The sequence below is a fragment of the Nomascus leucogenys genome, chromosome 15 (assembly GCF_006542625.1).
Source record: "Nomascus leucogenys isolate Asia chromosome 15, Asia_NLE_v1, whole genome shotgun sequence".
NCBI lineage: Eukaryota > Metazoa > Chordata > Mammalia > Primates > Hylobatidae > Nomascus > Nomascus leucogenys.
In genome coordinates, this window is record NC_044395.1 from 103,879,523 (window position 1) to 103,904,260 (window position 24,738).

The 24,738-nt window shown below is 47.6% G+C and overlaps 3 protein-coding genes across 7 annotated transcripts in view; all 3 read left to right on the forward strand.

Annotated features, from left to right (window-relative positions):
* Nucleotides 1–982, forward strand: part of ACCSL (1-aminocyclopropane-1-carboxylate synthase homolog (inactive) like) — a 34,576-nt gene extending 33,594 nt beyond the window's left edge. The window contains exon 16 of the mRNA XM_030829243.1: nt 135–982. Coding sequence (XP_030685103.1) covers nt 135–217 — 83 coding nt within the window. The 3' untranslated portion in view covers nt 218–982. The remainder of the gene's footprint in view (nt 1–134) is intronic.
* Nucleotides 983–2,049: 1,067 nt separating this feature from the next.
* On the forward strand, nt 2,050–24,246 carry ACCS (1-aminocyclopropane-1-carboxylate synthase homolog (inactive)). 4 transcript variants are annotated; one of them, XM_030794664.1, is made up of 18 exons: nt 2,050–2,255; nt 2,896–3,043; nt 5,999–6,270; nt 7,179–7,517; nt 7,846–8,133; nt 11,468–11,527; nt 13,641–13,711; nt 14,820–14,889; nt 15,707–15,773; nt 17,461–17,558; nt 18,027–18,104; nt 18,864–18,964; nt 19,611–19,700; nt 21,247–21,292; nt 21,406–21,547; nt 23,396–23,538; nt 23,651–23,804; nt 23,922–24,246. In XM_030794664.1, exons 5-18 carry the CDS (start codon nt 7,846–7,848, stop codon nt 24,017–24,019), a joined length of 1,506 nt encoding a protein of 501 aa, XP_030650524.1. In that variant the 5' UTR covers nt 2,050–2,255; nt 2,896–3,043; nt 5,999–6,270; nt 7,179–7,517; the 3' UTR covers nt 24,020–24,246. The 4 variants fall into 4 exon arrangements, with proteins under 4 accessions (XP_030650524.1, XP_030650522.1, XP_030650523.1 ...); XM_030794662.1 differs by lacking the exon at nt 7,179–7,517; XM_030794663.1 differs by lacking the exons at nt 2,050–2,255; nt 7,179–7,517 and adding an exon at nt 2,270–2,332.
* EXT2 (exostosin glycosyltransferase 2) overlaps nt 23,840–24,738 on the forward strand; it is a 163,565-nt gene continuing 162,666 nt past the window's right edge. The window contains exon 1 of one of the 2 annotated variants that reach the window (XM_030794661.1): nt 23,840–24,576. Coding sequence is in view for 1 of the 2 variants with exons in the window: in XM_030794659.1 (XP_030650519.1) it covers nt 24,035–24,121 (87 nt within the window). In the remaining variant the exon portion in view is untranslated. The remainder of the gene's footprint in view (nt 24,577–24,738) is intronic. The other variant, XM_030794659.1, reaches the window with a different exon arrangement.

The following is a 24,738-nucleotide window of genomic DNA, read 5'->3' on the forward strand; positions in this document are numbered from 1 at the left end:
TCCATCCCAAAGATGGGAGGGCTGAAGTTCAGGATCCCTGAATGAGAGGCTCTTATGATTGACCATGACCTGGGTATGTCTGGGATCCACCTGCAAACCCACTAAATCACTATTTCTCTATTTGGACCCTCTAGCCATGCGTCGGTTCTGTGACGTGCTGCAGGAGCAGAAGGAGGCTTTGATAGTGAAGCAATTGGAGGATGCAATGAGGGAGTAGGCCGTCTGCCTCCCAACCAGCAGTTCCAGCCCGTTACTTGCTCGGGGACCCCCTAATGTCAGCCTCTGGCCCAGAAGGCTGGGGTGTCTTTTTGTCAGTGTTGCGACGGAGAAAATGGTGGCTCCTCCAGGAAGATCTCATCTGACCCAGTCGTCACCCTCCTTAAGCTGAGTGCCTGCTGTCTTTGGAAGCTTTCCATCTTCTTAATCTTTGCTAGCCATTATATTTGCAAAATGTTTTTATTGGGGTTGGGGTGGAAAGGCCTAGAGACACCGAGAGAAATAAAGGAAGCTATCTGGGCCCCTATTTAGATGGTTTATTTTTATATTCAGTACCTAATAAATTCTATACTTTTAAATTCTAGGCCCATCTTATTTTCTTGCTTATATTCTTCATAATCATCTTTGGAAGCCAGATGATTTTCTGTCCTCCTTAATTTTTAAATTCTAAGGCAGATTCTATGTAAAGAATACTGTCTAGAGCAGGCCAGAAAAATAAAGAAGTCATCCTTAACTGATGGGCCATTTTCCAGGTGTTGGATGCAATGTTCTATAAGATTCTTATGAAATCACATCCACTTCCACATGACCTGCTAAGAGGCAGGTGGGAGTATAATTGCAGGTATTCCTGCTTCCAAATACTAGAGTTTGTTCCACTTTTACCTTCCCAAAAGGCTTTTAAAGTCTCTTGCTGGGTACGGTGGCTCATGCCTGTAATCCCAGCACTTTGGGAGGCTAAGGCCAGAGAATGGCTTGAGGCCAGGTGTTCAAGACCAGCCTGGACAACCGAGACCCTGTCTCTACAAAAAATAAAATTAGCTGGGTGTGATGATGTGTGCCTCTAGTCCCAGCTATTCAGGAGGCTGAGGTGGGAGGCTCGCTTAAGTCCAGGAGGCCGAGCCTGCAGTGAACCATATCGTGCCACTGCACTCCAGCCTGGTAATAGAGTAAGACCCTGTCTCTACAAAAAAGAAAAAAACAACCTGACAAGCTTGGTGTCTTAGTCCCTTTATAATATGAAAATATCACAAAGCGGATGGCTTAGAAACAAATCTTTCTCACAGTTCTGGAGGCTGGAAAGGCCAAGTTCAAGGCCCTGGGAGATTTGGCATCTGGTGAGGGTCCCATCTTCCCAGTGTCATCTCATGTGGCAGAAGGTGTGAGAGGTCTCCCTCTGCCTTCGTGACCCAATCACCTTTCAAAGGGCTCACCTTCTAATACCATCACCTTGGGGGTTAGGATTTCAAATATGAATGTTGGGGGTACACATTCAGTTCCTAGCATCTGGGGTTGTCCATTTCCATTTCTAATGTTTTCAGCTGTTCAAATCAAACCACCCATCAGTTTCTCTGCAAAGCCCTTGCATGTCAGAGCACCGATACTGTGAAGTGGGCAGAGGAGGGACTACTACCATTTTATGGATGAAGAAAGAGCTCACAGTACCAACTGGTGGCTTTAGTCACTTGGGTTTGTGGCTGTACTTGCTCCAAATCCAAATGTTTATTCTTGTCAGTTTTCTTTTGTGTGTGTGTGTGTGTGTGTGTGTGCGCGTGTGTGTGGTTGTTGAGACAGAGTCTCACTCTGTCGCCCAGGCTGGAGTGCAGTGGCACAATCTCGGCTCACTGCAACCTCTGCCACTGGTTCAGCGATTCTCCTGCCTCTGCCTCCTGAGCAGTTGGGACTACAGGCACGTGCCACCTTGCCCAGCTAATTTTTATGTCTTTAGTAGAGACAGGGTTTTACCATGTTGGCCCGGCTTGTCTCAAACTGCTGGCCTCAAGTGATCCACCTGTCTCGGCCTCCCAAAGTGATGGGATGACAAGCTGAGCCACTGTACCTGACCGATGTAGCTCTTTTTAAAAAAACCCTCTAGTATAATATTGAATAAAAGTGGTTGAGAGGACAGCTTGCCTTGTTCTCAGTCTTAGCAGCATTGAGTGCAATCTTCTGCTCTTGAGTATAATGTTACCGTATTTTTCATTCTGCCCCTTATCTAATAAAGTTTCCTTCTATTCCTAGTTTGCTGGGAGTTTTACCAGGTATGAGGGTTCAGTGTTGTTAGATGTTTTTCATCTGTATCTATAGAGATATGATTTTTCTCTCGATTATCAATGTGGTAAATTACATTGATTTCTTAATGTTAAAGCAACTTCACATTGCTGCAATAAACCCCATTTGGTCATGATGCATTGTCCTTTCATATACCATTGGCTTTGGTTTGCTATTTTAAGAATTTTCCATTCAAGAGGGACATCATTCTATAATTTTTTTTTATAAGGCATTGTTAGTTTCAGTATCATGATTAATACTGGTTTCATAGGTGTTTGGGAAACTGTTCCTTCCTGAATTTTCTAGAAGTTTGTGTCCAAAAACTTCTACAACCTTTAAATATTTGGTTGAATTCAGCTGTAAAACCATAAGGGCCTGGAGGTTTTTTTTTTTTTTTTTTTTTTTGTGGGATGGCTTTTACTTATAAATTCAATTTCTGTGACAGTTCAAGTTTTCTATTTCTTGTATCAGATTTGGTTATTTGTGCCTTTCAATAAAGCTTATCTATTTCATCTAAGTTTAATTATTGACTTAAAATTGGTTATAAATATTCTGTTATCCTTTTAATATATTTAGGATCTTTAGTTGTATCTCCTTTTCCTTTCCTGATACTGAAATTGATACATGCAGGAGGGAGATTACAGGGAGTGTCTCCAGAGAATCTCCGACCCATCTGTGCACTGGGAGAACAAGATGGAGCCAAGGGAAGCTGTGCCCATGCTCAGCGGGAAGGAGCCTGGCCTCTTCAATTCCTGTGTGGTGGCCTGGGATTCAATGTGTGAGTTAGGGGTCTGTTAGCAGGACCCCCTGTAGCTCTGCTGACAGTATTTTTCTCTTTTCCATTTCACCCAGTAAATTCCGTTCCCCTCACCCTTCAATGTGTCCATGTTCCTAATCCTTCCTGGTGGTGTGACAAGAACCCGGTTTTAGCTGAACTAAGGAGCAAAATTCTGCAACAAAATGAGTTTTTTTGATCAGTCAATCTGTTTATCAACTGTATTGAACTTTTCAAAGAACCAACTTTCGGTTTCATTGATTTTTCTCGTTTCGCCTTCATTTCTGCTCTTATCTTTATTTCTTTCTATTTACTTTGGGTTTAAATTGCTTTTTTTTTCTAGCTTCTTAATGTGGAAGCTTAGATCATTTGTTTTCAGTCGGTTTCAAATATATGCATTACAAGCTATTCATTTCTCACTTAGCATTATTTTAGCTACATTCCATAAACTTTGATCTGCTGGTTTTTAATCATTCAAAATATTTTCTAATTTCCCTTGTGATTTCTTTTTTTAAATCAATGGTTTGCTTAGCGTATGTAACTTAGTTTCCAAATATTTGGGGACTGTTCAGCTTTCTTTGTTAATGATTTCTGCTTTAATTTCATTGTGACTAGAGAATATACTCTATGGTTTCAATCCTTTGAGACAGTTTATGGCCAGATTTGTTTACAGCATGTGGTCTATCTTAATGTTTCATTTGCACTTGAAAAGAAGTATATTCTGTGGTATTGGGGATGGTGTTCTATAAATGTCAATTAGATTAAATTTTTGTATAATGTCCAAAAGTTCTGATCCTTAGAGTCTTCTGATCCATTTATTCTATCTCTGAGAGTGGTATAAAATTTTCCAGTTATTATGAACTTGTCTTTTCTCTTTTTCGTTGTCAGTTTCTGCTTCATGTACTTTGAAGCTTTGTTATTATGAGCATAAACTTTTAAGATTGTCATCTTGATAAATTAATCATTTTATTCTAAAATGCCCCATTTTATTTTTGTTAATTATTTTTGTCTTGAAGCCTACTATCAGATACCAATATAAACACATCAGCTTTTTTTATGATTATTATTTGCTTGGTTTTTTTTCACATTTTTACCTTTGACCATTTGTTTTTGTATTTAAAGTGTGTCTCCTGCACACACCGTATGCTTGATTCTTGCTGTTTTATCCAGTCTGATGATATTTTAATTGATCTTTAGTCAATTCACATTTAATGTAATGTGTGTGTATGTCTTCCATGTAGGACAAATGCCTGTGTTTGTTGTTTCGTGGGGTTAAATCACCCTGCTGTATGCTTCCATGGTACCCAGTAAACAGTCTTTTTAAAATAGTCCCCACATTGTAAGTCGGCCTTCCCAATCAATCATGCAGGCTTTGGTTTGTCTTGCTCATCACCGTATCCTCGCATGTTACAGAGACCTGGCACATAACAGGCATTCACTGAGATGTGAATTACATAGAGTTAAGATTTAAATAGAGGAAAATAATGGCTTCCTTATCTTACAGAAGAAAACAGTAAGGGCTAAAAAAGTCAACAGAGTTGCTCAAGGTCACAGTGTTAGCTAGTGGCAAGGTAAAAGTGAAGACAAGAAGTGGAATGGCCAGAAGACAGCCATGTCTTCCCAGCCATACCTGTATTGGGAGATTCTGCTTATTTCCTTTCATGGGGAAAGACGACTTTCCCATTCAAGGTACCTCAGAGATTGCAGCTCTACCTGGGACCTGGGTGCCCACCGTACCCGTTGCCAGAATATGTAGAGCTTAGGACAGAGTTTGAAAAATACTTTTGAAATTATATGTGTATGTGTGTGTGTGTGTGTATATATATATGTATGTAATTTTTTTTTTTTTTTTTTAGACAGAGTCTTGCAAACACCCAGGTGGGGGTGCAGTGGCACGATCATATTCACTGCAGCCTCTACCTTCTGGGCTCAAGTGATCCTCCCACCTCAGCCTCCCAAGTAGCTGAAACCACAGGCACATGTCATCACGTCTGGCTAATTTACAAAAACGTTTTGGCTGAGTGCGGTGGCTCACGCCTGCCATCCCAGCACTTTGGGAGGCCGAGGCGGGTGGATCACGAGGTCAGGAGTTCAAGACCAGCCTGGCCAATATGGTGAAACTCCGTCTGTACTAAAAATACAAAAATTAGCCAGGTGTGGTGGTGCGCACCGGTAGTTCCAGCTACTCGGGAGACTGAGACCGAAGAATTGCTTGAACCCGGGAGGCAGAGGTTGCAGTGAGCAGAGATTGTGCCACTGCACTCCAGCCTGGATGACAGAGCAAGACTCCATCTCAAAAAAACAAAAACATAAAAACCTTTTTTTGGTAGAGACACGGTCTTTCTATGTTGCCCAGGCTTGTTTCAAATTCCTGGGTTCAAGGGATGCTCCCACCTTGTCCTCTCAAAGTGTTGGCATTACAGGCGTGGGCCACCACGCCTATTCAGAGTTCAACAAATATTGCAGGCACATGTGGGAGACCAGGACATGCCTCCCGAAAACATGAAGGATTGTGCTAAAGACAAGCAGCAGCACATTCAGGAAAGCTCTCTACCCTGGCCCTATCTGCCTAAAAGTAGGACACAGGTTTACAATGACAAAAGGTATTCTGTCCGTCTGTCTACCTGGGAGAACAAAGACAACTTTAGACCCCTATGGCCTGGAAATGGTACCAGAGGAATTTACATTAATAAGCTTGACTAACTGGCCTTTGTCTTTTTTTTTTTTTTTTTTTTTGCCGTCTCACAAGTTGCCTCCTGGAGAGACTCAAAGTCCTATTTCTTTGTTTTGTAACTTAAAAAAATTACTGTTCTTTGTTGAAGATGCTATAAAAACTAGAATTCAAAGTCACCTCTTCCAGAACGACTCATTCCCTCCGGATTTCTCATGTATAAATGAAATACACATGTCAGTAAATTTCTGTTTGTTTTTCTCTTGTTAATTTGTCTTTTGTAACAGGAGTCTCCCCCAATTAAGAACCTATGAGGGCTAAAGAAATTCGCCTACAAATGAAAAGGGCAGAAATGACAAACTGCGATGAAAGGCCATAAGGATGCTCACACCCGAATCTAAAAAGCCCTTTGTGTGGGCCGCAGCCAAGCATACTTCGGCAAGAAATTTCTGTGGCTCTAAACTCCTTTGAAAACTGGAGAACCAAGGCCAGGAGGCAGAAGGAGGTGGCTGACCTGGCCCGGCGGTGGCCCAGCACGCGCAGGACACCCAGAGTGGAGGTGGGGACCGGCGTTACGCCCCTTTCCCTTTTCCTGGTCCCGCGGTGCTACCTCGTGTGCGACCCTTCAAGCATAGTCCCCGCCGAGACGGCCCCCGGCCTGAGTGGCGAGGGGACGAACTGCGCCCTGAACAGGCCGGGAAGCCCGGGCCGGGGCGGACGGCCCTCAGTCTCCTAGTCCGAGCGCGCTGAGCGCAGGGCGGCGCTGTCCTCACCCGCGCGTAAGTCGCCAGAGGGCGTTTCCGGGCGGAGGAAACCTACACGTGATGCGCGCCCGCCGAGTGCCAGCACCGCCTCCTCCAGCTCCGCCAAGTAGGTGGCATCCACTACTTTGCAGAGGAGGAAGCCGTTCAGGCCTCCCTCTGTGCCTTGGCGCCGATCACACTTCCTCCGCCTGGAAACCTGGAGCGGTCTCTCGCGAGACGTCCTCCGCCCTGTAGAAGGCCGCTTCGGTTCTCCGTGCGCGGTAGCCGCCCCACTTGCGGGATTCCAAGGCCTCATCGGGTGCAGGTATCTGGCTGTGGATTCGCCGCCGTCCCGCTGGACGCCTGGAGGCTCGAACCCCGCGGCCCCCCGACCCCAGGCTTTGCTGCCACCCCGGCTTCCGCCCACTGTGCTGCCCTTCCTCGGACCTGGGCTGTCGGGAGAGCTGGAGGTGAGCGCTCTTGGGAGAGCCCAGGCAATTTAAAGAGTACCCCTGAGAAGACTTTGCGGAGGAAAATTTAACTGCGGGTACCCGCTGAGTTTCTGGTGCGCCCGGTGTATCAGAGCTTGTGTTGTGCATCAGGACTGCGAAAATTGGCAAGGAGTTACACTATAATGACTCATATTTTATTGAACTTTGGTCATCAGCCAGGATTTGTTCTAAGTACTTTATTGTCACTAACATATATATTTATGTCTTCACAGCCACCCCGAGGTGGTTAGTGTTATATCCACTGTGCAGATGAGGAAACTAAACTGGCTTAGAGAAGTGAAGGAGTTCACACCCGCGGGCAGGAGTAGACCACCCTCTCTTTGGTGTCCACACCTCGTTTCTTCAGGACTGAGGAGGCAGCCCTGGAGCTCTGCCTGGGGTGCCTGCACTTGTGGAGACTCCCGTTTCTCCCTTCCCTCAGTTCCCACCCGCCATCTGCCTCAGAACACCACATAATCTCATCCTACCCTTTACACCACAAGACCCCCAGGACTCCCAGGCAATGCTCTGCTTTCACTCAGGAAATTTTAACCTGGCATTTGGTAATTGAGGTGAGCAAGGATGGAAAAAGAATGTCGATGACCCGTTAGGCTGGATAGTGAAAAACTTTCGCAGAAGTAGAACACGCTAAAGCAGCAATACATTAAAGTCACATCAATGTGGCAAGTGCAGTCCCTGGCACATACTAGGTCCTTAACAGATTTTTCATGAAGTCATTGCACATATGGTTACAGCTAAGGGACACAGGAAGTGATGAGTGCATAAACCTAAAGGAAGGGGCAGATAAGAGAAAGGGGACTCCCATGACTCCAACTCCTTTCTGATGCTTGGTGCTATGGAAATCCCTTGAGCAGGCCTGTGTATTTTGTCTTTTTGCAGATGTTCACCCTTCCTCAAAAGGACTTCAGGGCTCCCACCACCTGTCTGGGCCCCACCTGCACTCAGGACCTGGGCAGTGGCCATGGGGATGATCTGGAAGGAGAATGCTCCAGAAAACTGGACCAGAAGCTGCCAGAGCTCCGTGGAGTGGGTGATCCTGCCATGATCTCCTCTGATACCTCCTACCTGTCCTCTAGAGGAAGAATGATTAAATGGTTCTGGGATTCAGCTGAGGAGGGCTACAGGACCTACCACATGGATGAGTATGATGAGGACAAGAACCCCAGTGTGAGTGAAGCTCACCTCCCACTGGGACCCAAGAGGGAACTGCAGGGTGGGGTACCCTACCCTGACCAATAAGGCAGCATCCAGCCTGCTCTTATGAGGTTGGAGTTATGGTCCTCTGACCTCCAAGAGGGCTTCTGATGTAGCTTAGAGAGGCCCCAGTGTACTGCCTGGATCAGGAAATGGTCCATTTAGAATATAGGGGACCTCGATTTCTGAGGGAGGAATTCAAGAACCATATGATGTTCTATGGATTCTGACCCACGACCTGTCGACTGTCCAACTTTAGAGCTAGGGCAGAACTAAGGTTCAGGTCACAACTATTTTACTTATAGGTTGTGTGTTGCTGAGCTAGTTACTTAACTTCCTTGAATCTTAAGTTATCCCTAAAATGAGATAATAAGGCCAAGCATGGTGGTTCATGCCTGTAATCCCAGCACTTGGGGAGGCTGAGGCAGAGGGAACACTTGAGACCAGGAGTTTGAGACCAGCCTGGGCAACATAGCAAGACCCCATCACTACAAAAAAGTAAAAATAAAAAAATTAGCAGGGTGTGGTGGCGTGCACCTGTGGTCCCAGCTACTGGGGAGGTGGAAGGATTGCTTGAACCTGGGAGGTTGAGACTACACTGAGCCAAGATCATACCACTGCATTCTAGCCTGGGCAATGGCATGAGACCCTATCTCAAAATAACAACAAACGAACAAAAGTAAAATAAAATGGGATAATAATACCTGTTGTGTAGAAGAGTCAAGATTAAATGAGAGCAAGTATATGAAGTATTTAGCACAGTGCTACTCAATAAGTGATAGCTGCTATTATTATTTTCTGTCCCAAATATAAGCTGTTCTCATAATGCCTTCAGAAGTCAGAAAGCTGTTACAAATAACCTTTTAATAATCTTTATTTGTTGAGCATCTACCGTGTAGATGTGAACAGAAACAAAGTTCTTATCCTCATAGAGCTCATATGCTAGTTAGGGAGAGAAACAGTGAATGAACAGAGAAAACATATACATATACTATATGGTGGTAAGTTCTAAAGAGAAAAATAAACCAGGTTAAAGAAGACAGAGAATGATGGGTGGGCTGGGGATGTTGCTATTTAGTAGAAGGAGGTCACAGAAGGCTATTTTAATAAGATGAACATTTGAGCAGAAACCTGGAAAAAGTGAGGGATTGTTATCTATTGTTGCAGAACAAATGACCTCAAATCTAGCAAGTTAAAACAACAGTTCACAATTTTTGGAGTTCAGGAATCCTGGTGGATGCCTCAGGCTGAAGATCTTTTTTTTTTCTTTTTCTTTTTCTTTTTTTTTGTGATGGAGTCTCGCTGTGACACCCATGGAGTGCAGCGGCACGATCTCGGATCACTGCAACCTCTGCCTCCCGGGTTCAAGCGATTCAGCCTCAGCTTCCTGAGTAGCTGGGATTACAGGTGTGTGCCACCATGCCCAGCTAATTTTTGTATTTTTAGTAGAGACAGGGTTTTGCCATGTTGGCAGGCTGGTCTCGAACTCCTGACCTCAGGTGATCCGCCTACCTCGGCCTCCCAAAGTGCTGGGATTACAGGCATGAGCCACCGCGCCCAGCCAAGCCACTGTGCCTGGCCAAGCCACCACACCCAGCCTCAAGATCTTTTGTGAAGGTGCCATGAAGCTGGGGCTGTGGTCTCATCTGAAAGGTTGACTTGGGGCCAAGGGATTGGGTGGGACGCTCTACTTCCAATGACCCTCCTATGCTTATTGGCAGGCTTCAGTCCTTCTCCATGTGGGCTTCTTCACAGAATTGCCTCATGGCATGGTAGCTGGCTTCTCTCAGGGCAAGTGATTCAAGAGAGAATGAGAGGTCATGGGTACCCAAGATGGAAGCCACAGACTCTTTATAACCTAACTTTGGAAGTGACATCCCATCACATCATGCCTATTCTGTTAATTAGAAGCACGTTGCTAGGCCCAGCCCATACTCAAGGGGTGTGAATACCAGTAGGCAGGGACCTTAGAGGCTGCCCATCACAGGGAGTAAGCCATGCAGTTATCTAGGGGAAGAGCATTCCCAGCAGAGCAAACAGCCAGTGCAAAGGCTCCAGGGTTGGATCGTGCTTGATGAGTTCAAGGGACAGCAGAGGGGCTACTGGAGCTGGAATAAAGCCAAAAACAAGACGGGCAGGCGATGGGGTCAGAAAGGTGATGGGGTGGTGGAGGTGATAGATCCTGTAGGGTCCCACAGGACCTGGTGAGCCTTTTGATTTTGGACAAAGTGGAATAGGAGGTATTCAAAGGAGGAGCAGTGTGGTCTGATTTTGGGTTTTGAAAGATGACTTGGACTGCTGTATGGAGATTTGACTTGGCAGGTAAGAGAGTGCACAGGGAGAGGGGAGGGAAGCTGTTGTAATAATATAGACAAGAAATGATGGTGGCTTATACCAGGGTCCCAGCAGTGGAGGGTGAGACATGGTTGGACTGTGCATGTATTTTGAAGGTAGAGCTGCCAGGATGTGTGGACAGATTGGCTCTGTTTGGAGGAGCTTCCCAGCTTGCTTCCCAGGGCATGAAGGAGCACTGCCTTTTATTTTGTCATAGCCTGAGCTCATCAGGTTTTACTTTTTCATCTTCCTTCCTTCACTCCCCCTGCAGTAACTCAGGGGTCAGCAGTTAGCTGTGCGTGAGGCCTGCACCGAGTCTCCCTGGGGACTCTGTAAGGGAGAGCTTGGGTTATGCCTGCCTGCCTATCCTATGACAATAAATGCCTGTGGGGTGGGGATCAAGGCATTGTGTAACATTGCAGGGTCTCCTGGGGGAGTATTTGCACTGGCAAAGGAACCTCTTCTTGATCTACATCCACCTTTGCTTCTGTTCCTGCCAGACTGCCAATATGCCATCTCTATTCTTTCATTCTGTAAATGTGTATTGAGTCCCACTAAACCCCTCGAGAGAAGCAGTGGTGTCTTCAGCACACATCTGTCCTTCAGGGAGCCTACCCTCAGTAGGGGGGATACGGTGTGTACCTCAGTCCCTGTGACCTGGGGTGGAAACTGACCAGTTCTCTAAAGGGGACAGATCAAGAGCTATGGGATCCAGAAGAATATTTCCCTTCCAGGTGGGGTTGTAGGGGGGACTTCCTGGAGGACATGGCATTTGGACAGAGCGTTAGAAATGGGAAGATGGGATCAGGCAGCTGAGCAGAAGGCACACCTTGAGCAAAGGCAAGGAGGGGTGGTTGAAAGGGTGGGGTTGTAGAGAGCTCCCACTTTGCTTTGCTGCCTCCATGGGCTCCTGGGGCCTTTCACTGGCACCCCCCTGCCATGCTAACTCTGCCTCTGTACCTCTCATCTCCAGGGCATCATTAACTTGGGCACCAGTGAGAACAAACTCTGCTGTGACCTGCTGTCCAGGCGGGTAAGTCCTAGGGCCCCTCTGCGGGGCATCACCAGCTCCGAGGAGCTGTCTTCCCTGGAACCCTTTCCCAACAGGAGCCTGCTGCTTGGCTCAGTGGCCCTGGCCTGGGAATCAGGAGACCCGGGTTCCAGGCCTACCTTGGGACAGTTTTCTGTGTGATCTTAGGTGAGTTACTTCCCCACTCTAGTCCTATTTCTTCATCTCTGTAGACTCTTATTTCAGTCAGTCCCTCCTGCTGTGTTGGGTCCCCTGATCTCAGAGGGAAACACTCAGTGCTTTGTGGTGTAGGTATTTAGCAATTAGCTCTTCAAGGGGACAAATAAATCCCTGATGTGTAGCTTTGCCAATTTCCGTAGTGTAAATGCTCCCGCCATGGCTGATTTCAAGCTCCTCATGTGATATCACTGCAGGCAGAGTTGGAAGAGAGCTGCACGGGCACACTTATGTAATATTTTCACCATACAGACGTGTAGACAGAACTGACCTCAAAAGCATAGATAGTAAAAGGTACTAGCAAATCAGGAAGGAGTGATGTTTGAGTGCTTATCACCTTTGTTTGTAAGAAAATTTATTTCATTGTCAGTTTATATTAATTTGCTTTTTAAAAGTGGCTGTTTTTAACACAGCTCGCAACATTTCCTGAAAATTTTGTAATCTGATTTCTTGAGCTGGGGTGAGCCATCTTAGCAAACCACTGACAATGTCTAATAAATGTGTCTCCCAAGGCGGCAGTGGCAGAGTTTGGGTTTGTAGAGACAGCAATCCTTAACCCAAAGGAACATATTTCCAAAGGTGAGAAATCTCAGCCCCAAGGGGAAGGGGTTATAGGGAATAGATTTTGTTTATTTATTTATTTGAGACGGAGTCTCGCTCTGTTGCCCAGGCTGGAGTGTAGTGGCGTGATCTCAGCTCACTACAATCCCCTTCTCCCAGGTTCAAGCAATTCTCCTGCCACAGCCTCCTGAGTAGCTGGGATTACAGGCACACACCAACATGCCTGGCTAATTTTTGTATTTTTAGTACAGACAGGGTTTCACCATTTTGGCCAGGCTGGTCTCAAACTCCTGACCTCGTGATTCGCCCTCCTTGGCCTCCCAAAGTGCTGGGATTATAGGCGTGAGCCACTGCGCCCGGCCAGGGAATAGATTTTAAAGGCCTCTTACCTAAAGCCAGCTCCTCCTTCTAAGGCAGCTAAGCACTGAAATAAAAGGTGAGCCACATATATCAATTTAAATTTTCTGTTAAAAAAGATGCCAGGTAAAAATTAATTTTAATAATATATTTTATTTAGCCCAATATATTCAAAATATGACCATTTTAGCATGTCATCAGTATAAAAATTATTGATATATTTTGCATACTTATTTCCTACCAAGTTTTCAAAATCCAGTGTGTCTTAATTCAGATGAACCACATTTCAAATGCTCATTAGCCACATGTGGCAGTGGCTACCATGTTGGACAGTGTGGCTCTAAGGGAGGAAGGGAGAGAGGGCAAAGGCTGGACCCGGTCATGGAGAAGTGGCTGATTCCCTTTCTTCCTTTTGGCCCCAGTGTGCAAGGCCCCTGCATTGGCCCTTCTTTGACAAAGGACCTACAATACTAGGAGTTTCTAACCTAGCCCTGGTCGTGGAGTGGGTGGTCTAGAAACTGCTATGTTTTTTAAAGTGTGAGGTCGAGCCGAGCTTACAGGAAGACAGTGGCCTAAGTCCTTCTAGAAGTTGGAGCCAAGACTGAGGTTCTAGCTCTCAGTGTCTTCCATCACCCCATGGAGATGCTGACCAGTGTGGTCTTCCGTTACTACTTTTGCAAACCCACCCTTCCAATTTTTTTAGGTGGCAGTGTTGTATAAAGAATGCCAGACCAGGAGTCAAAAATTTTGGGTTGTTGTCTCAGCTCTGCCACTTGCTAGCTCTGTGACCTTGGCTGAGTGACCTCACTTTTTTGGACCTCAGTTTCCTCACCTGCAACACGGGCATGAGAAAGCTGTCACTGTCTGCCCCTCTCACGGTTTCTCTGATGAGCAGAACAAGCGTTCAGCTTTACCTGCCCTGTGCTGTGGATGCGGGTAGCAGTGCTGGCCCTCAGCCGTGCTCTTCCCTCTCTGTCCCCAGCTGAGTCAGAGCGACATGCAGAGGGTGGAGCCATCCCTGCTGCAGTACGCTGACTGGAGGGGACATCTGTTGTAAGTAGTTGCCGTAGGGTGAGTTTGTCCCCCTGGGGATGTGTGGCAATGTTGGGAGACATTTTTGGTTGTTATAACTGGGAAGTCAGGTGCTCCTGGCATTTAGTGTGTAGAGGTCAGGGATACTGCTCAAGTTCTACAATGCACAGGACGAAGAATGACCTGGACAGCCCCCACAACGAAGAATGACCTGGCCCCGAACATCAGTAGTGGCAGGCTGAGGGCCTAGTCCTGGAGACCTGGCGACTGTGGGGTCTCCTGCCAGTCCCACCTCGGCACAGGAGCTCTCTAGTCTGGTTTCTGGGAACCTGGGTTTAAAGCATGGGGAGGGCCTTCAGGTGAGGAGCCTTTGGCCTTGCTTTGATGGTAGCTTTAGAGAAGCCAGAATTGCTGTTCGGGGAGCTGGCTGGGGCCTTTTCCTAATGCTAAGAGGGTTGGTGGTAAATAACACTGATAGCTTGTGCTTACTGAACACTTGATTGTGGACACTGTTCTAAGGGCTCAGCGGCTGAGCAGGACTTGATCCCGAGACTGACTGTAAAGCACGTGTTCTTCTAATGTAGTAATCAGGGTGCTGGGCCCTGGAGTCAGACCACTGGGCTTGAGTGTGGACTTTGCCTCTTACCAGCAAGTGACTGAATTCCTTTAAATCTTAGTTTTTGTTTCTTTGCCGGTATAATGGGAATAATAATAATAATGATAGTAGTAGCCACATCGTAGGATTATTACGAAGAGTAAGTAAAAATTTTCTAAATAACATTTGTATAAGGTAAATGCTCAAAAAAATGAGCGACAATAATGGTGCTAATAGTTATTGTTGTAGTAATAATGTTTATTAGTATAATTAGCTAGATCTCCATGGAGAGTGTTACTTTTGATAATCCCTGAAGTCTCCTGATTAGGTGGGGTGGGGTGTCCTCTGCAATGCATGTGGGTAGTGGGGAGGGGAGGGTGGGTGCTAAGGAGTGGAGACAGATACACCCACACCCCATCGTGGGAAATTAGGGAAGAGTGATGGCAGCTGCCTGAGGATTCACCAGAGGAGCTTCGGGATGCACCGTGGGTTATGGACCATCTGGCAAGCACTGCCTGTTTGTCTTATCTTCAGCCTCCGGGAGGAAGTGGCCAGGTTCCTGTCTTTCTACTGCAAGAGCCCAGTACCCCTCAGACCAGAGAATGTGAGTAGCCCCCTCCACTGCTCCTTCCTGTTCTCCTGCCTCCCCTCTCCATCTCTCTCTTTCTTTCTCTCTTTCTCTCACTCTCTCTCTCTCTCTCTCTCTTTCTCTTTCTCTCCTTCCTTCCTTTTTTTTTCAGACAGACTCTTGCTCTGTCGCCCAGACTGGAATGTAGTGGTGCGATCTGGGCTCACTGCAACCTCTGCCTCTTGTGTTTAAGTGATTTTCCTGCCTCAGCCTCCCGAGTAGGTGGGATTACAGGCATGCACCACTATGCCTGGCTAATTTTTGTATTTTTAGTAGAGATGGGGTTTTACCATGTTGGTCAGGCTGGTCTCGAACTACTGACCTCAGGTGATCTGCCTGCCTTGACCTCCCAAAGTGCTGGGATTACGGGCCTGAGCCACTGAGCCTGACTTCCATTCCCCATCTTTTGGCTGGCCTGAGGGTAAGCTGGGGTTAAGATCTGCCCTTCACATAGTTTTGATTTGTTTCAAAGTAGAATTAGGAATACCTTCTCCCTCCTCGATGTTTAGAGTTTGGGTATAATTTGCACCCCATGTTGTTCTGTGGTCCTTCTGCCTCCACACCTTCAGGCAAGACCCTCTAAGTGACCAGCCCCCTCTTCCTGGCTCAGATGATCTGGAGCAGGGTCCACACGGATGAACTTGGCTGTCAGTCTAGTGGCTTTGTTGTGGCAGAGCCCCAGGTGGCACCAAGGCAGGGCCTGGTGCTCACTCTGTGCTGTCCTGGGAGGCTGCGGGTCCGTGCACATTCCTGGAACTGGTTCATCTTCATCCCTCAGATATGTCGCCCTTAGGTGGTTGTCCTGAATGGTGGTGCCTCGCTCTTCTCTGCTCTGGCCACGGTGCTGTGTGAAGCCGGGGGTAAGTGAGCTCTGTGGCCTGCCCCGCACTGTGAGCCTCATTGTGCTTGCAGGGTTCCCAGTTGCCTGGCCTGAAGGGCTGCAATAGTATGCTTTCGGGCACAATAGAATATACTAGACTGCAGGGGACTTGAATAAGTGGCTTGACAAAGCACCCGGGGGTCAGCAGTTCCAGGGGAGGTTAGTGTGATGTCAGGGTCCTGGGCTTTCTCTCTGCCATGACCTTGGCTGCTTCATGCTTATGAGGTGGCTGTCACGTCCTCACGTGACAGTGTGTCTTAGAGCAGGAAGAAAGGGATGTGGTCATGCCGTGCCTGTGTTTTTTTTATCAGGAGATGGGGATGGGGATGCTGTTTCCCAGAAGAGGCCCCCTTCTATCTTCCTGACCAGAATTGACTCATAAACCTGTTTCCCAAATGGTCCCTGGCAAAGGGGACTAAGAAAACCAAGGTTGCCTTAAACCAGATGTGGTTTGTCCCCCAGGGACAGGGGAAGGCCCACCTTCCTTAGACATGTTGCTGGTCATACTTGAAAAAACTGGTGCTCTCTTAGCACGGAAGGAAATTGGAATGGCTGTTGAGTGGGCAGCCAGCCAGCATTGCCTGTTGCAAGAGCCTGTTGTTTTAAGAATCAGTTATGGTCAGGGGTTATTGGTTGCAAGGAAAAGAGACCCGTTCATGGTAACTTAATTAATAATGAGAATATTAGTAACATTTATTGACCACGTACTGTGTTCCAGGGATTAGGCTAAGGCTTTATGCAGAGTATTTCATTTAATTCTCATAATACTTCAATGAGGTCGGTTCTATGGTTATCTCCATTTTACATATGAGGAGACTAAGACACAGGAGGTTAACTTGTCAAAGTCACACAAAGAGAGGTAGTAACCAGTACGTGAACCATGAAAGAGAGATTCATTGTAAGGATATAGTAGGGAATTTCCTGCCCATTCCAGAACAATCAAGAACAGGAACCCTCTAAGCTTCAGTGTCCCCATCTATAAAGTTAGGATATAATAAAGAGTACCTACTTCGGAGACTAATCGTCAGGAGCAAATGAGATAAAATAGAAACAAATGTTCAGTGCATTTCCCATCACATCATAAATGCTTAGCAAATGTTAGCTGTTAATAATTAGAAAGGGGGCTGTATTAGTCTGTTCTCATGCTGCTACTAAAGACATACCTGAGACTGGATAATTTATAAAGGAAAGAGGTTTAGTGGATTCACAGTTCCACATGGCTGGGGAGGCCTCACAATCATGGTGGAAGGCGAATGAGGAGCAAAGTCACATCTTACATGGCAGCAGGCCAGAGAGGTCGTGTAGGGGAACTCCCCTCTATAAAACCATCAGATCTCGTGAGACTTAATTCCCTATCACCAGAACAGCACAGGAAAGATCTGCCCCCGTTATTCAATTGCTTCCCTCCAGATCCCTCCTATGACACATGGGAATTATGGGAGCTATAATTCAAGATGAGATTTGGGTGGGGACACAGCCAAACCATATCAGGGACTGATCTCAGTGGATCCAAGCTTTCCAAAGTGTTTTGGGAGTTGAGAGTGCAAGCATGCCCCAAACGGTCCCCAAGGAAGTTAAAGGCTTGGAGAGGGACTGGGGACAGTGGACAGAGGGTCTGGGGTGTTCTGGCCAGAAAGTGACAGGCCCTCGCCCACTCCTGCCCCCAGAGGCTTTCCTGATCCCCACCCCTTACTATGGCGCCATCACACAGCACGTGTGTCTCTATGGCAACGTCCGACTGGCCTATGTCCACCTGGACAGTAAGGTAAGAGTCTTGGCCTCCTAGGTGGAACCTGGGCCTGCCTGTGGTCAAGAGTTTCCTGAGTCTGAATTTGAGGGTGGTCCATGCTGAGGGCTCTGGGGTTGTGATGAGTAGGGAATGGAGCCTTCTGTTTCCATATGGCTGCCTGTGCCTGGGTTCCCCAGGGGCTCCAAAGTTCTAGTCTCTGAGACCCCTGGGGTTGATGTAGAAGACAAGAGCCAGACCCAGAAACAGCAAGGTAGGAACAGAGCAGGGCAGACCTAAGCATGGCACCCGGGAGTGATGAGCGGTCCCTGATGTGATGGGGTGGGGGTGGATGGCAGTAAGGGGGGAGGGACCCCACCTGCCTTTCCAGAGACTCTTCTGAGGAGGCTGGGGATTACAGGGGAGGAGAGGCCTGAGAGTTCACATGTGTTTTGGGGGGCAGTGGTCACTGAATGTGGCTGGTGGCTCCGATGGGTCTTTTTCCAGGTCACTGGGCTGGACACACGCCCCTTCCAGCTCACAGTGGAGAAGCTGGAGATGGCCCTGAGAGAAGCTCACTCTGAGGTCTGGGGATCAAATCAAACCCAAGGCTGGGTGCGGGTGGGTCTGAGCGGGGCCTGGACCCCTCTTCTTGTGGCTGATCTCCTCCCGGGAGTTGGGTTGGTACCTGGTGATGGGGACAGACAGGTAGGGGTGGTAGCACAGAATTATTCTGGGAGTCAGGCAGAACCCTGCCCAGGAAGGGTCTTCCCTTTCAAAACAGACTCTTAGACCTCAGTTCACAGAGAATCAACCAGGGAGCATCACTAAAGATACCCCCATCCCTGATCCATCTGATTATGATTCAGTGGGTCAAGTATGGAGTGTAGGAGTCTGTGGTTTAACAAGTCTCCCTGGTAGTTTGAGGGGGTAATCTTGCTCACTGTGGGGGGACCTGAGGACTCCGAAAGAAGAGCAGAGACCAGTATTCCAGTGGTTCCTTTCCAGCCTACTTTTCAAAAATCTACTTAATTTTTTTTACTTCTGTCATGAAAGCTATACGTACTCACTGTAGGAATTTTGAAAGTGCAAAAGGCCAACCCAAAATTCTACCAACAAAGGTAACCTACTGGCATTTGGGCGTATTTCTCTCTGGGCCTTGTCCTCTGCCTTGAGCTGATGCTGCAGATGTAATCCTGTGTTCTGCTTGTTTGCTTCATGTTGTGTTATGAACATGTCCCCCTCAAATCTCCCTGGGAGCCTTCTAGCGATCAGCCCCCTTTGACTGTGTGGCTCTGGCCTTGGGGAAGAGCTGAGGGTCACCTGCCCTAACGATGGTTTCAGGGTGTGAAGGTCAAAGGCCTCATCCTTATCAGCCCCCAGAACCCACTGGGTGACGTGTACTCCCCTGAAGAGCTGCAGGAGTACCTGGCATTTGCCAAGAGGTGAGATACCCCACACTGGCCCCGACAGAACGTCTGGGCAGCCTGGGGTTCCAATGTGGGTTTGGTGCAGGTTTTTCTACTCTCTTCACCCCACTGTGGGCTGCTACTTGCTTGGGCCCTTCCTTGGCAGTGGAGCGGGGAAGCAGGGATTTGTGGGATGCCATTCCTCTTTCTCTTTCGCTCTTTATAACAATAGCTATCAATTATCACACACTCTAGGGGCCAGGCACCATGCTAAGCACTTTATGTGCCTCATACAATCCTCACAACAACCCTATCAGGCACTTGTGCTGTTATCACATCCAGCTCACTGAGCCTTAGAGTGGTCAAGTGAGGCGTGGAGCCAGACTTGAACCTGGGTCTCTCTGACTCGAGCCCTTGTGCATGACCCTGCCCCTCCATGGAGGTGCCCGAGAGCTCCTTTTCTCCCCTCTAGTGCTTCAAAAGCTCATCTGTCACCTGCTCTGTATGTGTGGCTTTCTGTTTGAAAAAACAGACGAAAGAATGGTATTCTTGAAAAAACAAGTTTGGTAACCCTGGGCTAGACCCCGGCCCCTCTGGATTTCTGATGTATTGTCTCCCCACCCTGCGGGATGCATTTGCCCTACACACTAAGTCTCTCCTCCCCACCCCTGCCTCACTCCAGGCACAGGCTGCATGTGATTGTGGATGAGGTCTACATGCTGTCCGTGTTTGAGGAGTCGGTTGGGTACCGCAGTGTCCTCAGCCTGGAAAGGTGAGGCTCCCCGACACAGCTAACTCCCCCAGCCCCTATTATCCCATGGAGCCCTGGCCACTTTCTGGCTCAGCCCACAGGGCATGGCCTGCCCAGAGCAATTCCGTTTCCACCCAGCTGATCCCACTGGTCCTCAGATCTCTTAATGAGAAGCAGGGAGCGTTGGGCTAGATTAGTGATTTTCAAGTTATTCTGTGGAATTTCTGAGAACTCCAAGAAGTCGTCTCAGGATCCCTTAAGTTAGGGCTGAGTGGATGGGAAATTGGCCTCTTTGCTGTTTCCTTTACCTCCAGAATCACTCCAGTTTTATGTATTCATTCATTTACTCATTCATTCTCTCATTCACTCAGCACCTGTGGAGCCCCTTACGTGTGCCAAACACCTCTGGATATTTAAATGTTGAGCTTTTTCATTAGGTTTACTATAAGCAAAGCATTTATGGCCAAAATACCTTTGGGAACACTTGGAGCAGATCATCCTCAAGGCACACTGGCCCATGCCTGTAATCCCAGCACTTTGGGAGGCCAAGGTGGGAGGATTGCATGAGCCCATCCTGGGCAGCATAGTGAGACTCTGTTTCTATGGGAAAAAAAAAGAAAGTGGGGACCAGATCATGTGTGCAGTCTGTGAGTCTGACCTTCAGGGGTTCTAACGGTTCCTGCTGTTTGTTCAGAACCTTCAGCCCTGCCATGTCCTTTCCATTAGCCTTCTCTTCTCATGCTCACAAAGCCTTGAGGAGTTGATGGAGCATGGACAGTGACTCTAATCTATTTTTTGGATTAGGAAAGTGAGGCACTTTCCTAATTCATAAGGATTAGCTGTGAGCACTTAAAAAACAGAGCAGGGTCAAAATGTGAAAAAAGTGATTGTCCATGATCCTTGGTTAGTCATTAAAAAAAGAATTATTGAGCATCAATTTCATGGCAGGCACTGTGCTGAGTGCTGGAGACACAACAGTGAACAAGAAAGACATAGACCCTTCCTGTGTGGAACTTTCATTTCTAGCCAGAAAAACCATTTTAGCAGCTAAATGCACATCCAGCCATTGGATTATGGCCATCATGAATGCTAAAATGGAGAGTCCAGGGAGCTGTGAGAGGATCTGTTTAGGGTACCTGATTGGCCTGGTCCCAGGGGGAGTGGTTAGGGAAACTCTGATGAGTGACATTTGAGCGAGGTTCTAGATCAGGGGCCAGCAAACTTTCCCTGCAAAAGGCCAGATGGTAAATATTTTAGGCTTTCTAGGCCATATGGTCTCTCACTCAACTTTGCCATAGACACTGTGTAAATGAATGAGCATGGCTGTGTTCTGATAAAACTTTATTTACAAAAAACAGGCAGCAGGCTAGGTTTGGCCCGCGGGCTGTCATTTGCTGACCCCTGCTCTAAAGGATGCATGGGAATGGGTGGCTCAAAGAGATGAAACCAGGGCTTGTCCTGGAACCAAAACTAGATTCAACCACCCATCTCTTCATTTGTTCAACCAAACACGTGTGAGTTCCCATAGTTCTGTGTTGCCTCTGTTCCCACACTGTGCTCTCTGCAGGCTGCCTGACCCCCAGAGGACCCACGTGATGTGGGCAACCAGCAAGGCAAGTTCCTGGATGGCCTTGGGGGTGTCAGGTGGGTGGGAGGGCAGAGAGGTGGGTGGAACCAGCTTCCTCCATGGAGGGCTGGCCACCACCTAGGGTGCTTCTTCCTGCAGGACTTCGGGATGTCTGGGCTCCGCTTTGGCACGCTATACACAGAAAACCAGGACGTGGCTACTGCCGTGGCTTCCCTCTGCCGCTACCACAGCCTCAGTGGCTTGGTCCAGTACCAGATGGCACAGCTGCTCCGGGACCATGGTGACTGCCTGGGCCTGGTGACCTGAAAATGGGAGGAGGATTGGAGGCAGCCTGGGAACAGCCAGGAATCATAGGTGCTTCTATGAGAAGACTTCAGGGTAGGGTTTGAGAGTGCCAGCTCTGGGCCCAGACTGGGTCCATACCCTATTTGGTCACTTCCTGGCCATGTGGCACTTTGCTTCACCTCTTTGTATGAGCCTCAGTTTCCTCATCTGTAAAACAGGGATCATAATGGTACCTGTCCTGTAACAGGTTAGTGTGATTTGTAATTCAATTAGAATAGTGCCTGGCATATAATAGGCACTTGATTAATGTGAACTCATTATGATTAGCTGTGAGCACTTCAAAAACAGAGCAGGGTCAAGCATGGTGGCTCATGCCTATAATTTCAGCACTTTGGGAGGTTGAGGTGGGAGGATCACTTGAGCCTGTGAGGTGGAGGCTACAGTGAGCCTTTGTCATGCCACTGCACTCCAGCTTGGGCAACAGAGTAAGACTTTAACAATGACAACAACAACAACAAAAACAGAGCAGAAGCTTCTAAGGAAGAATTGTTTTAATGGAAGTATCTCTCTTGCTGTGAATCTATTCTGTTCCTAAATTCAAATAGTGAGTTTAAATAGCAAAGGTTACCTGTAAATGCCACCATTTACTGAGCCTAGCAAATGCACCTGCTGTATCATCGCATTCTCTCCAGAATCCTAGGAAGCAAGAATTCCTGTATTTTCCTTATTATTTTACAGATGAGGAAAATGAGGACCAGATACTACCCCACTCACTGTAGTAGCTAAAAATTTTAAAAATACTGACGACATCAAGTGTTGACAAAGATAAGGAGCAGCTGGAAGTCTCATACATTGCTGGTAGGAGTGTAAGTAGTTCAGCCACTTTGGAAAACAATTCAGCAGTTTCTTAAAAAGTTAAACATACACTTGCTAAGTGATTCAACAATCCTATCCCTAGATATTGACCTTGATGGTCACACAAAAACCTCTGTTTTATTCATCATCACCCATAACTGCGGTTTTATTTATAATCACCCGTAACTGGAAACAACCCAAATATCCTTCCACAGATATGTGGATGCACAAACTGTGGCCCATCCACTCAGTGGAGCACTACTCTTCAATAAAATCCATGGCAGCATGGGATAATTTCAAAGGAATCCTGCTGAGTGAAAGCAGCTAGCCTCAAAAGAGTACATGCTGTATAATTCCAATTCGATAACATTCTGGAAAAGGCAAAACTGTAGTGATGGAGAACAGATCTCTGCTTGCAGGGAAGGGGCCAGTGTGACTATAAATAGTATCAGGGTGTTCTTTAGGATGGTGGAACTGTTCAGAATCCTGACTGTGGTGGTGGTTACATAAATGTACACATGTATTAGAATTCATAGAACTGTATGGCAACAGTAAAAAGTCAGTACAAACAATGAGGATCAGAGAGGTGAAGTTGCCTAAGGACCCACCCCTTGTTATTGGCCACACTGCCATCTGAACTTTGGTCTGTGGGACTACAAAGCATCACTCTGGAACTTTAGAACTAGATAAACCTTAGGTTTGATTCTTTATCCTGGGGGACTTTGCACTCTGGACTCCTGAGGGGATGTGGGACCCGGAGCTGTCAGGGCTGAGTGTCTGGGTTTAAGGTGCTTTACATTGAACACTTAATTTGCATCCCTTCTTGACCTCCCCTTCATAATCCTCCCCACCACAGCAGCCAGCTAGAGGAGGGACTCAACAGCATCCTGGCAGCTTGTGGCCTTTTTCTTTACAGCATTTAAACTAGTGGGACCAAGTAGAGGGTTGATGGGAGATTGATCTTCTGGCCTCTCTTTCACCCAAACAGACTGGATCAACCAGGTGTACCTGCCGGAAAACCATGCCCGGCTCAAGGCTGCCCACACCTATGTCTCGGAAGAGCTCAGGGCATTGGGGATCCCCTTCTTGAGTCGGGGGGCCGGATTCTTCATCTGGGCTGACTTGAGAAAGGTAATGCTGGTGGAGGGGTGGGCTGGGAGGGAGTTTCAGGTCTCCCTCCAGCAGATGAGAGGCAGTTGGTGAGGGGTCTCAGCTATGGCCTGAGCCCCTTGCCCCCTCTCAGTACCTGCCCAAGGGCACCTTTGAGGAGGAAATGCTGCTCTGGCGCCGCTTTTTGGACAACAAGGTGCTGCTGTCTTTCGGCAAGGCCTTTGAGTGTAAAGAGCCTGGTTGGTTTCGCTTCATCTTCTCAGACCAGGCCCACCGGCTTTGCCTGGGTGAGCAGCCTGCCTTTCCAGCCCAGTCCTAACTGCAGCCTTCACTCTGGCCTCCGCTTGTTTGTCCCCACCCACCTGGCCATCAGTGCCAACTGGCCCCTCACTTCCCCTTCCCAGGGATGCAGAGGGTCCGGCAGGTGCTTGCAGGCAAATCCCAAGTGGCAGAAGACCCCCCTCCCTCTCAGAGCCAGGAGCCAAGTGACCGACGCAGATGAGCTGGTCATTGTCTCATGGCCAGAGGGCCCAGCAGCCACTGTGGACCTGGGGCGTTCCGGGGCTGCAGAAGACTGACTGTGGAGGTGCCATTTGCCAGGAAGGTATCTAACTTGGCTTTGTGCCTGAAGAACTGTTTCTTGTCTTTCGCTGTAGCAACGGGAAACTCCTTAAGCTGTGGTTCAGCCTGGGCCCTCCCTCTCTCCTATTAAACAAAACTGGGAGAGTCTGTATGTCTCCATTGTGAGTTATTTAGAATGGAGGAGTCGTGACTGCTTCTAACCAGAGCCTCAGCCCCCCTGAGGATGTGAAAAGAAAACATACAACTTGTACCTTCTTTCTGATACCACCGTCATTCCTCTTTCTTTGTCACCAAGGAAACGAGTCAAAGGAACACCACATACAGGAGAGTTTGCAGAAAAATAAAAAAAAGTGCTAACTTCCAAACTCCGAGGAGAATGGAATGAATATTGTTTGTTCAGATTGTTCTCCCCACACTTAAGACAGTTGGGCTCAACAGCACACGGGGATCGTGGGACCATCTTCTGATGGGGACGAGGTGAGCAGGACTCTGTGGTGGAAGTCAGGAGAGCATCTTTATGGGAGCTGAAGTGGTCCCTCAATCTCCAGGAAGCTCCTCCTCCCTCTTGCTTTGAAAGAGCTGCCTTCACTGATGTCCCCAAAGCAGAGTGACCTAGTGATGGTCATTGGGGGAAGATTT